This window comes from Salvelinus alpinus, chromosome 13, assembly GCF_045679555.1.
Source record: "Salvelinus alpinus chromosome 13, SLU_Salpinus.1, whole genome shotgun sequence".
NCBI lineage: Eukaryota > Metazoa > Chordata > Actinopteri > Salmoniformes > Salmonidae > Salvelinus > Salvelinus alpinus.
Genome location: NC_092098.1, coordinates 17677630 through 17691227, shown reverse-complemented (window position 1 = coordinate 17691227; position 13598 = coordinate 17677630). Strand labels below are relative to the sequence as shown.

Below are 13598 nucleotides of genomic sequence, written 5' to 3'. Positions count from 1 at the left end.
AGGGCAATGTCTCCAATACTCCGTTGGGATATTTTTTTAGAGCAGAGGAAAGAGTGCCTCCTACTAGCCATCCAACACCACTTCCAGCAGCATCTAGTCTCCCATCCAGGGACCGACCAGTACCTACCCTTATCCTGTTGTGAATAAAGCAAAGACAGGTTGTAGTATTGTGTGTAGTGATGGGAGGCTGACCACATGATAAATAGAATGGCTGTGAAAGGCTCTGGATCATCCTGCTGCCATGACAGCGGTAGCCCTTGGCTCCACAGCAGAGTGAGGTGAAGAAACTGCTGTGGTCCTCTGTCTACATCACTGCTGCCCTGTTTCCTGTGCCTCTGTCTGTGGAGGGCTGCTGCTGCTGCCTTGCTCATATTAATATCTATATTTATCTCTCTTACTTAATCAAACACAGTGCCTGGTGGAGAGCTTCCTGAGTAGGATGAAGATGCACCCTGGCTTTCCTTTAGCTACATTGTACTGTACTCACTGTAGTTCACTGGCCCCATACAGTGCTTGTCTTACAGTGATTTACAGTGTGCATTACCACAGTGGCTGACTCAGTAAATTTCACTATAGGGTTCCATGGCTACAGCCCTGAAGTTTATTGGTCGCGTACAAATTTGCAGGTGTTATAGCAGCTGCAGTGAAATGCTTGTGTTACTAGCTCCAACAGTGCAGTAGAATGTCTTGTGTTACTAGCTCCAACAGTACAGTAGAATGTCTTGTGTTACAAGCTCCAACAGTGCAGTAGAATGTCTTGTGTTACTAGCTCCAACAGTGCAGTAGAGTGTCTTGTGTTACTAGCTCCAACAGTGCAGTAGAATGTCTTGTGTTACTAGCTCCAACAGTACAGTAGAATGTCTTGTGTTACAAGCTCCAACAGTGCAGTAGAATGTCTTGTGTTACTAGCTCCAACAGTGCAGTAGAGTGTCTTGTGTTACTAGCTCCAACAGTGCAGTAGAATGTCTTGTGTTACTAGCTCCAACAGTACAGTAGAATGTCTTGTGTTACAAGCTCCAACAGTGCAGTAGAATGTCTTGTGTTACTAGCTCCAACAGTGCAGTAGAATGTATTGTGTTACTAGCTCCAACAGTACAGTAGAATGTCTTGTGTTACTAGCTCCAACAGTGCAGTAGAATGTCTTGTGTTACAAGCTCCAATAGTGCAGTAGAATGTCTTGTGTTACAAGCTCTAACAGTGCAGTAGAATGTCTTGTGTTACAAGCTCCAACAGTACAGTAGAATGTCTTGTGTTACTAGCTCCAACAGTGCAGTAGAATGTCTTGTGTTACAAGCTCCAACAGTACAGTAGAATGTCTTGTGTTACTAGCTCCAACAGTGCAGTAGAATGTCTTGTGTTAGAAGCTCCAACAGTACAGTAGAATGTCTTGTGTTACTAGCTCCAACAGTGCAGTAGAATGTCTTGTGTTACAAGCTCCAACAGTACAGTAGAATGTCTTGTGTTACTAGCTCCAACAGTGCAGTAGAGTGTCTTGTGTTACTAGCTCCAACAGTGCAGTAGAATGTCTTGTGTTACAAGCTCCAACAGTGCAGTAGAATATCTTGTGTTACTAGCTCCAACAGTGCAGTAGAATGTCTTGTGTTACTAGCTCCAACAGTGCAGTAGATTGTCTTGTGTTACAAGCTCCAACAGTGCAGTAGAATGTCTTGTGTTACAAGCTCCAACAGTACAGTAGAATGTCTTGTGTTACAAGCTCCAACAGTGCAGTAGAATTTCTTGTGTTACAAGCTCCAACAGTGCAGTAGAATGTATTGTGTTACTAGCTCCAACAGTGCAGTAGAATGTCTTGTGTTACTAGCTCCAACAGTGCAGTAGATTGTCTTGTGTTACAAGCTCCAACAGTGCAGTAGAATGTCTTGTGTTACAAGCTCCAACAGTACAGTAGAATGTCTTGTGTTACAAGCTCCAACAGTGCAGTAGAATGTCTTGTGTTACAAGCTCCAACAGTGCAGTAGAATGTCTTGTGTTACAAGCTCCAACAGTGCAGTAGAATGTCTTGTCTTACAAGCTCCAACAGTACAGTAGAATGTCTTGTGTTACAAGCTCCAACAGTGCAGTAGAATGTCTTGTGTTACAAGCTCCAACAGTACAGTAGAATGTCTTGTGTTACAAGCTCCAACAGTACAGTAGAATGTCTTGTGTTACAAGCTCCAACAGTGCAGTAGAATGTCTCACAAATACTCAATAATCAAAACAAGAAATCAAGAAATGACTGAACAAGTCCAAGTAACTATCCAGAGTAGATTGTATTAGTCAGCATGTGTCAGAAAGAACCCAGAATCTAAATATGTGGTGTGTATAGACAGTATCTCATTTGGAAAGAAAATGGTATGTACAGTAGTACAGTGCCTTGCAAACGTATTCATCCCCCTTGGTGTTTTTCCAATTTAGTTGCATTACAACCTGTCATTTAAATGGATTTTATTTGGATTTCATGTAATGGACATACACAAAATAGTCCAAATTGGTGAAGTGAAATGAAAAAAAAGAACATGTTTTTTTTGTATGGGAAAGTGGTGCATGCATATGTATTCACCCCTTTGCTATGAAGCCCCTAAATAAGATCTAGTGCAACCAATTACCTTCAGAAGTCACATAATTAGTTAAATAAAGTCCACCTGTGTGCAATCTAAGTGTCACATGATCTGTCACATGATCTCAGTATATATACACCTGTTCTGAAAGGCCCCAGAGTCTGCAACACCACTAAGCAAGGGGCACCCCCAAGCAAGCGGCACCATGAAGACCAAAGAGCGCTCCAAACAGGTCAGGGACAAAGTTGTGGAGAATTACAGATCTGGGTTGGGTTATAAAAAAATATCAGAAACTTTGAACATCCCATGGAGCACCATTAAATCCATTATTAAAAAATGGAAAGAATATGTCACCACAACAAACCTGCCAAGAGAGCGCCGGCCACCAAAACTCACAGACCAGGCAAGGAGGGCATTAATCAGAGAGGCAACAAAGAGACCAAAGATAACCCTGAAGGAGCTGCAAAGCTCCACAGCGGAGATTGGAGTATCTGTCCATAGGACCACTTTAAGCTATACACTCCACGGAGCTGGCCACAGAATAGTGGCCAGACAAAAGCCATTGCTTAAAAAACAAAATAAGCAAACACGTTTGGTGTTCGCCAAAAGGCATGTGGGAGACTCCCCAAACATATGGAAGAAGGCACTCTGGTTCGATTAGACTTAAATGTAGCTTTTTGACCATCAAGGAAAACACTATGTCTGGCGCAAACCCAACACCTCTCATCACCCCGAGAACAACATCCCGACAGTGATGCATGGTGATGGCAGCATCATGCTGTGGGGATGTTTTCATCGGCAGGGACTGGGAAACTGGTCAGAATTGAAGGAATGATGGATGGTGCTAAATACAGGGAAATTCTTGAGGGAAACCTGTTTCAGTCTTCCAGAGATTTGAGACTGGGACGGAGGTTCACCTTCCAGCAGGACAATGGCCTTAAGCATACTGCTAAAGCAACACTTGAGTGGTTTAAGGGGAAACATTTAAATGTCTTGGAATGGCCTAGTCAAAGCCCAGACCTCAATCCAATTGAGAATCTGTGTTATGACTTAAAGATTGCTGTACACCAGCGGAACCCATCCAACTTGAAGGAGCTGGAGCAGTTTGCCTTGAAGAATGGGCAAAAATCCCAGTGTCTAGATGTGTCAAGCTTATAGAGACATACCCCAAGAGACTTGCAGCTGTAATTGCTGCAAAAGGTGGCTCTACAAACTATTGACTTTGGGGGGGTGAATAGTTATGCATGCTCAAGTTTTCAGTTTTTTTGTCTTATTTCTTGTTTGTTTCACATGAGTGGAAGGCATGTTGTGTAAATCAAATGATACAAACCCCCCCAAAATACATGTTAATTCCAGGTTTTAAGGCAACAAAATAGGAAAAAATGCCACGGGGGGTGAATACTTTCGCAAGCCACTGTAGGTATATTAGGATGAGCTATCTCGAGAATAAAGTATATACATACGCACATACGGTGATTAAGCAACAGTATATAAACAGAATATGAAGTGACCAGCATTCAATGACTCTATATACAGTGGGGCAAAAAAGTATTTAGTCAGTCACCAATTGTGCAAGTTCTCCCACTTAAAAAGATGAGAGAGGCCTGTAATTTTCAGCATAGGTACACTTCAACTATGACAAACAAAATGAGGGAAAAAAATCCAGAAAATCACATTGTAGGATTTTTAATGAATTTATTTGCAAATTATGGTGGAAAATAAGTATTTGGTCAATAACAAAAGTTTATCTCAATACTTTGTTATATACCCTTTGTTGGCAATGACAGAGGTCAAACGTTTTCTGTAAGTCTTCACAAGGTTTTCACACACTGTTGCTGGTATTTTGGCCCATTCCTCCATGCAGATCTCCTCTAGAGCAGTGATGTTTTGGGGCTGTTGCTGGGCAACACGGACTTTCAACTCCCTCCAAAGATTTTCTATGGGGTTGAGATCTGGAGACTGGCTAGGCCACTCCAGGACCTTGAAATGCTTCTTACAAAGCCACTCCTTCGTTGCCCGGGCGGTGTGTTTGGGATCATTGTCATGCTGAAAGACCCAGCCACGTTTCATCTTCAATGCCCTTGCTGATGGAAGGAGGTTTTCACTCAAAATCTCACAATACATGGCCCCATTCATTCTTTCCTTTACACGGATCAGTCATCCTGGTCCCTTTGCAGAAAAACAGCCCCAAAGCATGATGTTTCCAACCCCATGCTTCACAGTAGGTATGGTGTTCTTTGGATGCAACTCAGCATTCTTTGTCCTCCAAACACGACGAGTTGAGTTTTTACCAAAAAGTTATATTTTGGTTTCATCTGACCATATGACATTCTCCCAATCTTCTTCTGGATCATCCAAATGCTCTCTAACAAACTTCAGACGGGCCTGGACATGTACTGGCTTAAGCAGGGGGACACGTCTGGCACTGCAGGATTTGAGTCCCTGGCGGCGTAGTGTGTTACTGATGGTAGGCTTTGTTACTTTGGTCCCAGCTCTCTGCAGGTCATTCACTAGGTCCCCCCGTGTGGTTCTGGGATTTTTGCTCACCGTTCTTGTGATCATTTTGACCCCACGGGGTGAGATCTTGCGTGGAGCCCCAGATCGAGGGAGATTATCAGTGGTCTTGTATGTCTTCCATTTCCTAATAATTGCTCCCACAGTTGATTTCTTCAAACCAAGCTGCTTACCTATTGCAGATTCAGTCTTCCCAGCCTGGTGCAGGTCTACAATTTTGTTTCTGGTGTCCTTTGACAGCTCTTTGGTCTTGGCCATAGTGGAGTTTGGAGTGTGACTGTTTGAGGTTGTGGACAGGTGTCTTTTATACTGATAACAAGTTCAAACAGGTGCCATTAATACAGGTAACGAGTGGAGGACAGAGGAGCCTCTTAAAGAAGAAGTTACAGGTCTGTGAGAGCCAGAAATCTTGCTTGTTTGTAGGTGACCAAATACTTATTTTCCACCATAATTTGCAAATAAATTCATAAAAAATCCTACAATGTGATTTTCTGGATTTTTTTCCCTCATTTTGTCTGTCATAGTTGAAGTGTACCTGTGATGAAAATTACAGGCCTCTCTCATCTTTTTAAGTGGGAGAACTTGCACAATTGGTGGCTGACTAAATACTTTTTTGCCCCACTGTACATGGGGCATTAGTATTAAGGTGCAGGGCAGAGTCCTGGGCAGGTAGCCAACTACTGTAGTGATAGCTGTTCAACAGTCTGATGGCCTGGAGATGGCCTTGACAAAGTGTATACTGGGTTGGCTTTGTTTTTGCAAAGTTTTCTATCACTGTAGTCAGCCCAATTTGTATCATTTGTCCCCTTATAGAGGATTCACTATAGCTACCCATTGCCACCTCAGCAGAAAATAGATGTTTGTAGTAGCTGCTGCCCTAATACTGTAGAAATGGTTTTAATGTCCATCAATTAGCCTCAATTACACTGCAATGACAAAAACCTGCTGTGTGTGAAAGCTGCCAGGCGCTGTGCTCTTCTCTTGCAGTCAGTCTACAAAGCCTGGTTATGCTCAGAATACTTCAACGCCACCCAGAGCCAGTGTCAACACAGGATTCCCTGCAAGCAATATTGTCTGGAGGTCCAGACCATGTGCCCCTTTGTGTTACCAGACAATGACGACTTGGTCTACGGAGGACTATCCAGTTTCATCTGTACAGGTACAGTATGATTGGTGCCTTGAGTGGCATTTAGTAGTTTTTGTTGTTACCGTTTTTCTCTCAAGCTCGTGTATTTTCACAGAAACTGTGGGCCGATTCCACACCAGGAAGGCCTGAAAATATTTTGGATATCTCAGATTGTTTTATAACTAGCTCCTTGTTCTATCTGTGCCCGTAGTTGACAGTAGCTGCCATTACCTCAGCAACGGAAAATCTGTTGTCCAGATCCTTTTGAGGCTCACTGCAATCTTCCTATGTTCTTCAGAAATGCAATGAATCAAAATAAGGCCACTCCTGGTCACTCTGACACACTCCACTATTCCCAGCGCATACTAACCATTTTCGACACCTCAAACACCCCACATATGCATCCTTATTCAACAAACGCATCCCAACAAGAAGCAATTCATACACATATCCATATTTTAGAAAATGTACTTTTTGTTCCAGTTATCGATTCTACTGTTGTCCATTCAGAACATTCGTCTACACCAACTTTGCTCACCAACTTTGCTTGATTCGAACTCATCATCCACTTCCGCCACCTTTCCCAAGCACACCCTACTATAGGCCTTTCTTTCGCGTGAGGGGGGAGTCAAATTACGGAGGACTTTCTGGGACTACTCAAGAAAAATCTTCACTAGTACCTGCAACCTGGTTCAGGTTATCAGTCAACCTACCAGGGTAGTTACAAACAGCACAGGAATGAAATCATTAACATGTACTGATCACATCTTTACTCATGCTTGAAAGCGGTATCCAGATGCAGTGACCACAAAATAATAGCCATATCTAGGAAAACCAAAGTTCCAAAGCCTGGGCCTAATATAGTGTATAAGAGGTCATACAATATGTTTTGTAGTGATTCCTATGTTGTTCATGTAAAGAATATCTGTTGGTCCGTGGTGCAACCAGACGTTGCACTTGACACATTTATGAAATGACTCATTCCAGTTACTAATAAGTATGTACCCATTAAGAAAATGACTGTAAAAACTGTTCAATCCCAGTGGATTGATGAGGAATTGAAAAATTGTATGGTTGAGAGGGATGAGGCAAAAGGAATGCCTAATAAGTCTGGCTGCACAACCGATTATTACATGTACTGCAAATTGAGAAATCATGTGACTAAACTGAATAAAAAGAATAAGAAACTACACTATGAAACAAAGATAAATGACATAAAGAATGATAGTAAAAAGCTTTGGAGCACCTTCAATGAAATTTGGGGAAAAAAGGCAAACTCAGCTCCATCATTCATTGAATCAGATGGCTTATTCATTACAAAACTGACTGATATTGCCAACTACTCTAATTATTTTTTAATTGGCAAGATTAGCAAACTTAGGCATGACATGCCAGCAACAAACACTGACACTACACATCCAAGTATATCTGACCAAATTAAGAAAGACAAGAATTGTAATTCTGAAAAGTTGAGTATGGAAGAGGTGAAAAAATTATTGTTGTCTATCAACAATGACAAGCCACCGGAGTCTGACATCTTGGATGGAAAATGACTGAGGATAATAGCGGACGATATTGCCACTCCTATTTGCCATATCTTCAATTTAAGCCTACTAGAAAGTGTGTGCCCTCCATTCTGGAGGGAAGTAAAATTCATTCCGCTACCTAAGAATAGTAAAGCGCTCTTTACTGGTTCAAATAGCAGACCAATCAGCCTGTTACCAACCCTTAGTAAAGTTTTGGAAAAAATAGTGTTTGACCAAGTACAATGCTAATTTACAGTAAACAAATTGACAACAGACTTTCAGCACGCTTATAGGGAAGGACCTTCCTAACTCAGTTGACAGAGAGGAAGGAAACCGCTCAGGGATTTTACCATAAGACCAATGAGTTAATGGCTGTGATAGTAGAAAACTGAGGATGGATCAACAACATTGTAGTTACTCCACAATACTAACCTAATTGACAGAGTGAAAAGAAGAAACATGCATTCTGTTTGCAATAAGGCACTAAAGTAAAACTGAAAAAAATTTGGAAAATAAATTAACTTTTCGTCCTCAATACAAGGTGTTATGTTTGGGGCAAATCCAATTCAACACATTACTGAGTACCACTCTCCATATTTTCCAGCATAGTGGTGGCTGCATCATATTATGGGCATGCTTGTAATCATTAAGAACTGGGGAGTTTTTCAGGATAGAAAATAAATGGAATGGAGCTCAGCACATGCAAAATCCCAGAGGAAAACCTGGTTCAGTCTGCTTTCCACCAGACACTGGTATATGAATTTACCTTTCAGCAGGACAATAACGTAAAACACAAGTTGCTTACCAAGAAGGCAGTGAATGTTCCTGAGTGGCCATGTTACAGTTTTTACTTAAATCTACATGAAAATCTATGGCAAGACATGAAAAGGGTTTTCTAGCAATGATCAACAACCAATTTGACAGAGCTTGAAGAATTTTGAAAAGAATAATGGACAAATGTTGCGCAATCCAGGTGTGGAAAGCTTTTAGCCAGAAAGCCTCACTGCTGTAACCGCTGCTTCTACAAAGTATTGACTCAGGGGTGTGAATACTTATGTAAATGTCATATTTCTGTATTTCATTTTTAAAAAATGTGCAACAATTTCCAAAAATAAATATTCACTTTGTATTGTTTGTAGATTGGTAAAAAATATATATATATTTAATCCGTTTTTAATTCAGGCTGTAAAACAACAAAATGTGGAATAAGTCAAGGAGTATGAATACTTTCAGAAGGCACTGTATAGGTCTAGAAAGGGCCTATAAGGGCCACTTTCATCGTTACTTTCCAAAAAATTGTGATACAAATGTGAAAAGCAGGTCAAACATCATTCCTCCCAGTGAAGTTTCTATGTGAGAATTGCCAGAACATTCTGAGATACCAAAAATATTTTCGGGCTTTCCTGGGGTGGAATCGCCTGGTATCTTGTTGTTTGTTGTCATCTGAAAAACTAATCTGGATCTGAAATATGTTTCTTCTCTGTGTGTGATGCAGGGCTACTAGAAAACCATTTAACCAATGCAGACCCAGAGTGTTGTGATGTCAGATGGAGTGGCTGCGACCCCTCTGTGGGGGCGGCGTGCGCCCTGACACAGCTTCCAGGGTCGTCGTCGTGGCAGCGGCGCAGCTCCCCGCCCGTGTCAGCTGCATCGCGGCTGTGCAGCAGCAGACTAAGACTGTGTGTTCTGGTCCTCATCCTGCTGCACACTGTCGTCTCCTTCTCCACTGTCCAGAGCAGTGGCGCTGTGGGCCTGGAGGCCATGGTACCCCTGCCATTGGAGGAGAGCTCTGCCCGAGAGGAGTGACTGATTATGAACAAGATTTTCTACTGTTCCCTGCCTCCAGTCTACAGAGACCCCTTCCTTCACAGTACCTGAGGAGTGAGGCGTTTATAACCCTCTCTCTCCATCCAGTCCCCTCCACAGGACATCAGGAATGAGGAGGTTATACACCGCTCCAGGGCAGGCTACAGGTCGGTATACCTCCTCACCCTCCACCACACTGGAGGAGTGGCGAAGCACGGGCCCTCCCCTACCTCGACACAGAGAGGTATGGAGGTGGATGAGGTTTCGAAACTGAGAACCAGACATGTCTCACATGTAAGGAGGACATGAAAGGGCATAGGGAAAGAGAGGCGGGTCTCCTATCATGCCAGGGCCCAGAGGAAGCGTCGATTTTATAACTGAAAGAGGTACTGTATGCTGTTTATGAGAAGGGTTTGGGTACAAATGGCCTTTTTCAAGTTTTATCACTACTCTATTTAATGAGTTGAGTGATGTTTTTGGGGATTTACGTATGAGGTTGGGTGTTGAGTTTGTGAACTGCACAGTGGGGAAAAGTATGAGTTGCAGGCTCGTATGCTATTTTTTTTTATCTGTGTGTGTGTGTGTGTGTGTGTGTGTGTGTGTGTGTGTGTGTGTGTGTGTGTGTGTGTGTGTGTGTGTGTGTGTGTGTGTGTGTGTGTGTGTGTGTGTGTGTGTGTGTGTGTGTGTGTGTGTGTGTGTGTGTGTGTGAATACAGTGAAGAAGTCAGCAATATAATGTATATGACCCAACACAAATCAGATGACCATTACATCTTCCAAGCTAACAGAATACGCACAACAAATACTTTGTTTGGCTCAGAGTAAATATTATTCTTATTCTCAGTACCACTACCCTCATTATCATACACCAAGTAGAATCAGTTCATGGAAGTATTGGATTACAGATCCTAATCAAAGGTAAACCATGTTGTTTTTGATAGATGTCAGAAGTACACTACTAATGCTGTGGAGGAACATGTGTTTATGCAAAGCTGATTGAAACGAGTTGAAACCCCCACTGGGTCTCTAATCGCTTACAGAAGGCACATGATTGTGCAATGGAAGACTGTCTGTGTTATAACTACACCAATCATTTCTTACTCATAAAACAGACAATTTACCACGTATTACACATAACAAAGACCCAGAGTGATAATTGGAGCAGAATGTTATCATGGCTGAATGTCTAAGAAATGTTCAAGATGTGAATGCATCGCGTCATCAAAAAACTGAGGCATGTGTCTTTGCCCTCAATGTCTTCTTGTGTGTTCATTACATTCATGGTGAAATACAGTGATTACAGTATTTGGAAAGAACCAAAACTTTATAAATATACTTCTAAATATTAGAGATATAGAAAAAGATCCACCTTGATTTATTCATAGGCAATCTGTTGGAAAAAAGCGGTTTTGTTATTTGTAAAGACAAGCTAGAGCATGATTATATAAATGGTTCTCATATGTTTCTGATTTCTTGGATTGAATACTTCTGACCTCTCTTTTCCTGGCATAATTTGTGTATTATTCTTACAAATAGTTGGTTAAATTTGGGCTTGTATTTGGGAAGCTGAAATAAAATAACTGTCTTCCAACGTGACAAATTGATTCACAAATAGGAATTGTGAATAATTTTTTTTCTTACAAAGTATTCCTGTGTTCACCTACCAAACAGATACTGTATGTGACCTTGGTCTACCAGAATACAGGCATATTGTTTATGTCCTAACAAAACTATCTTAACTATTTTACTATTGAAAAACTATATCATAGCACAGGTTTTTACAGAGTATAGTATACAGTATGTATATGAATTTAACTGGGATTTGAATGTCTGAGTGTTTTAGTAATATAAACAAATCAGAGATCTATGAGATGCATGAGATTCAGATTATTTATTTATCTAAAATAAAATATATTATAAACTTGGTGGTTCGAGCCCTGAATGCTGATTGGTTGAAAGCCGTGGTATATCAGACTGTATACCACAATATGCCCCCAAAAATATTTGTACTGTTCTAATTACGTTGGTAACCGGTTTATAATAGCAATAAGGCAACTCTGGTGTTTGTGGTACATGGCCAATATACCACGGCTAAAGGCTATATCCAGGCCCTAAGAACAGCCCTTAGCCGTGGTATATTGGCTATATACCACACCCACTCGTGCCTTATTGCTTAATTATATCACTGTAGCCTTTAATGCCCACAATGAATTAGTAAGAACTAATCTCATGTCAGTCTGATGAACTGCTAGTTTCTTTTGCTAAAAGTGCAATATTTTGTTTTCGACAGCCTGTGTTGTTTCATTTAATATCTAGCGGACATTGTCGGCATGCTGATTATAAACTGGTTTAAGATGCCAAACACTCTAAAAGAGACAACCATGTTGATAACTGCAACTTGGGATTGGAAATCTTGCCTGCCTTATATGACTAACGTGTATAACATTGTATGGTCTCTCCATTTCCAAAAAGGTCACTTGTACCCTTCTCTCTCCTATGTCAGTCATGGCTGTTGCTTATCCGTTAGAATGTAAAGGAATGGTACCTCAATCAGAGAAGGGAAAAGGGGTATAAATCTACACTGGTGTCCTAAGCCTGTATGCTGTGAGGGGACTACTTCTTATGCCATTTTATACACTGTGCTTTAATGTTTATAACTTTTTGCACTAGTTCTAATAACTTTGTTTTCCTGAGATTTGTTTTAAAACTGTGCTTACTAATTCCGTTCTAAAACAAATATTATCCCATATCTGTGTTTCTAGTTGTATATGTAATCTGTTTTCTGTTTCTATTGTATTTTGGGCGGAGCAGTGCTCACTGTTAAAGCCCAATAAAGTAATACAATCGTTCATTAACAGACTCTCTTTTTTGTGAGGGGTTAAATAAAAGATTTAGCTGTTTGTCATTTTACAATCTTATACATCCCGAATGTCTTTTCAGTTAGACACATTTAAAATTAAGGTTAGCACAACCCTTGTAATCATGCCTCGAAATATATCAGTTGGTAGGTCACATACAGTGGCTTGCGAAAGTATTCACCCCCCTGGGCATTTTTCCTATTTTTTTGCCTTAAAACCTGGAATTAAAATAGATTTTTGGGGGGATTTGTATCATTTGATTTACACAACATGCCTACCATTTTGAAGATGCAAAATATTTTTTATTATGAAACAAACAAGAAATAAGACAAAAAAACACATTTTGCAGCAATTACAGCTGCAAGTCTCTTGGGGTATGTCTTTATAAGCTTGGCACATCGAGCCACTGGGATTTTTTCCCCATTCTTCAAGGCAAAACTGCTCCAGCTCCTTCAAATTGGATGGGTTCCGCTGGTGTACAGCAATCTTTAAGTCATAACACAGATTCTCAATTGGATTGAGGTCTGGGATTTGACTAGGCCATTCCAAGACATTTAAATGTTTCCCCTTAAACCACTCGAGTGTTGCTTTAGCAGTATGCTTAGGGCCATTGTCCTGCTGGAAGGTGAACCTCCGTCCCAGTCTCAAATCTCTGGAAGACTGAAACAGGTTTCCCTCAAGAATTTCACTGTATTTAGCGCCATCCATCATTCCTTCAATTCTGACCAGTTTCCCAGTCCCTGCCGATGAAAACATCCCCACAGCATGATGCTGCCACCACCATGCTTCACTGTGGGGATGTTGTTCTCGGGGTGATGAGAGGTGTTGGGTTTGCGCCAGACGTAGTGTTTTCCTTGATGGTCAAAAAGCTACATTTTTGTCTCATCTGACCAGAGTACCTTCTTCCATATGTTTGGGGAGTCTCCCACATGCCTTTTGGCATACACCAAACATGTTTGCTTATTTTGTTCTTTAAGCAATGGCTTTTTTCTGTCTACTCTCCCATAAAGCCCAGCTCTGTGGAGTGTACGGCTTAAAGTGGTCCTATGGACAGATACTCCAATCTCCGCTGTGGTGCTTTGCAGCTCCTTCAGGGTTATCTTTGGTCTCTTTGTTGCATCTCCGATTAATGCCCTCCTTGCCTGGTCCGTGAGTTTTGGTGGGCTGCCCTCTCGTGGCAGGTTTGTTGTGGTGCCATATTCTTTCCATTTTTT

General features: G+C 41.3%; 1 protein-coding gene across 1 annotated transcript in view; it reads left to right on the top strand.

Moving 5' to 3' along the window:
- Positions 1 to 12381, top strand: part of LOC139537231 (NALCN channel auxiliary factor 2-like) — a 56997-nt gene extending 44616 nt beyond the window's left edge. Inside the window, exons 2-3 of the mRNA XM_071338324.1 lie at positions 6057 to 6228; positions 9217 to 12381. Of these exons, the coding sequence (XP_071194425.1) occupies positions 6057 to 6228; positions 9217 to 9527 (483 nt within the window). The 3' untranslated portion in view covers positions 9528 to 12381. The remainder of the gene's footprint in view (positions 1 to 6056; positions 6229 to 9216) is intronic.
- Positions 12382 to 13598: the final 1217 nt, after the last annotated feature.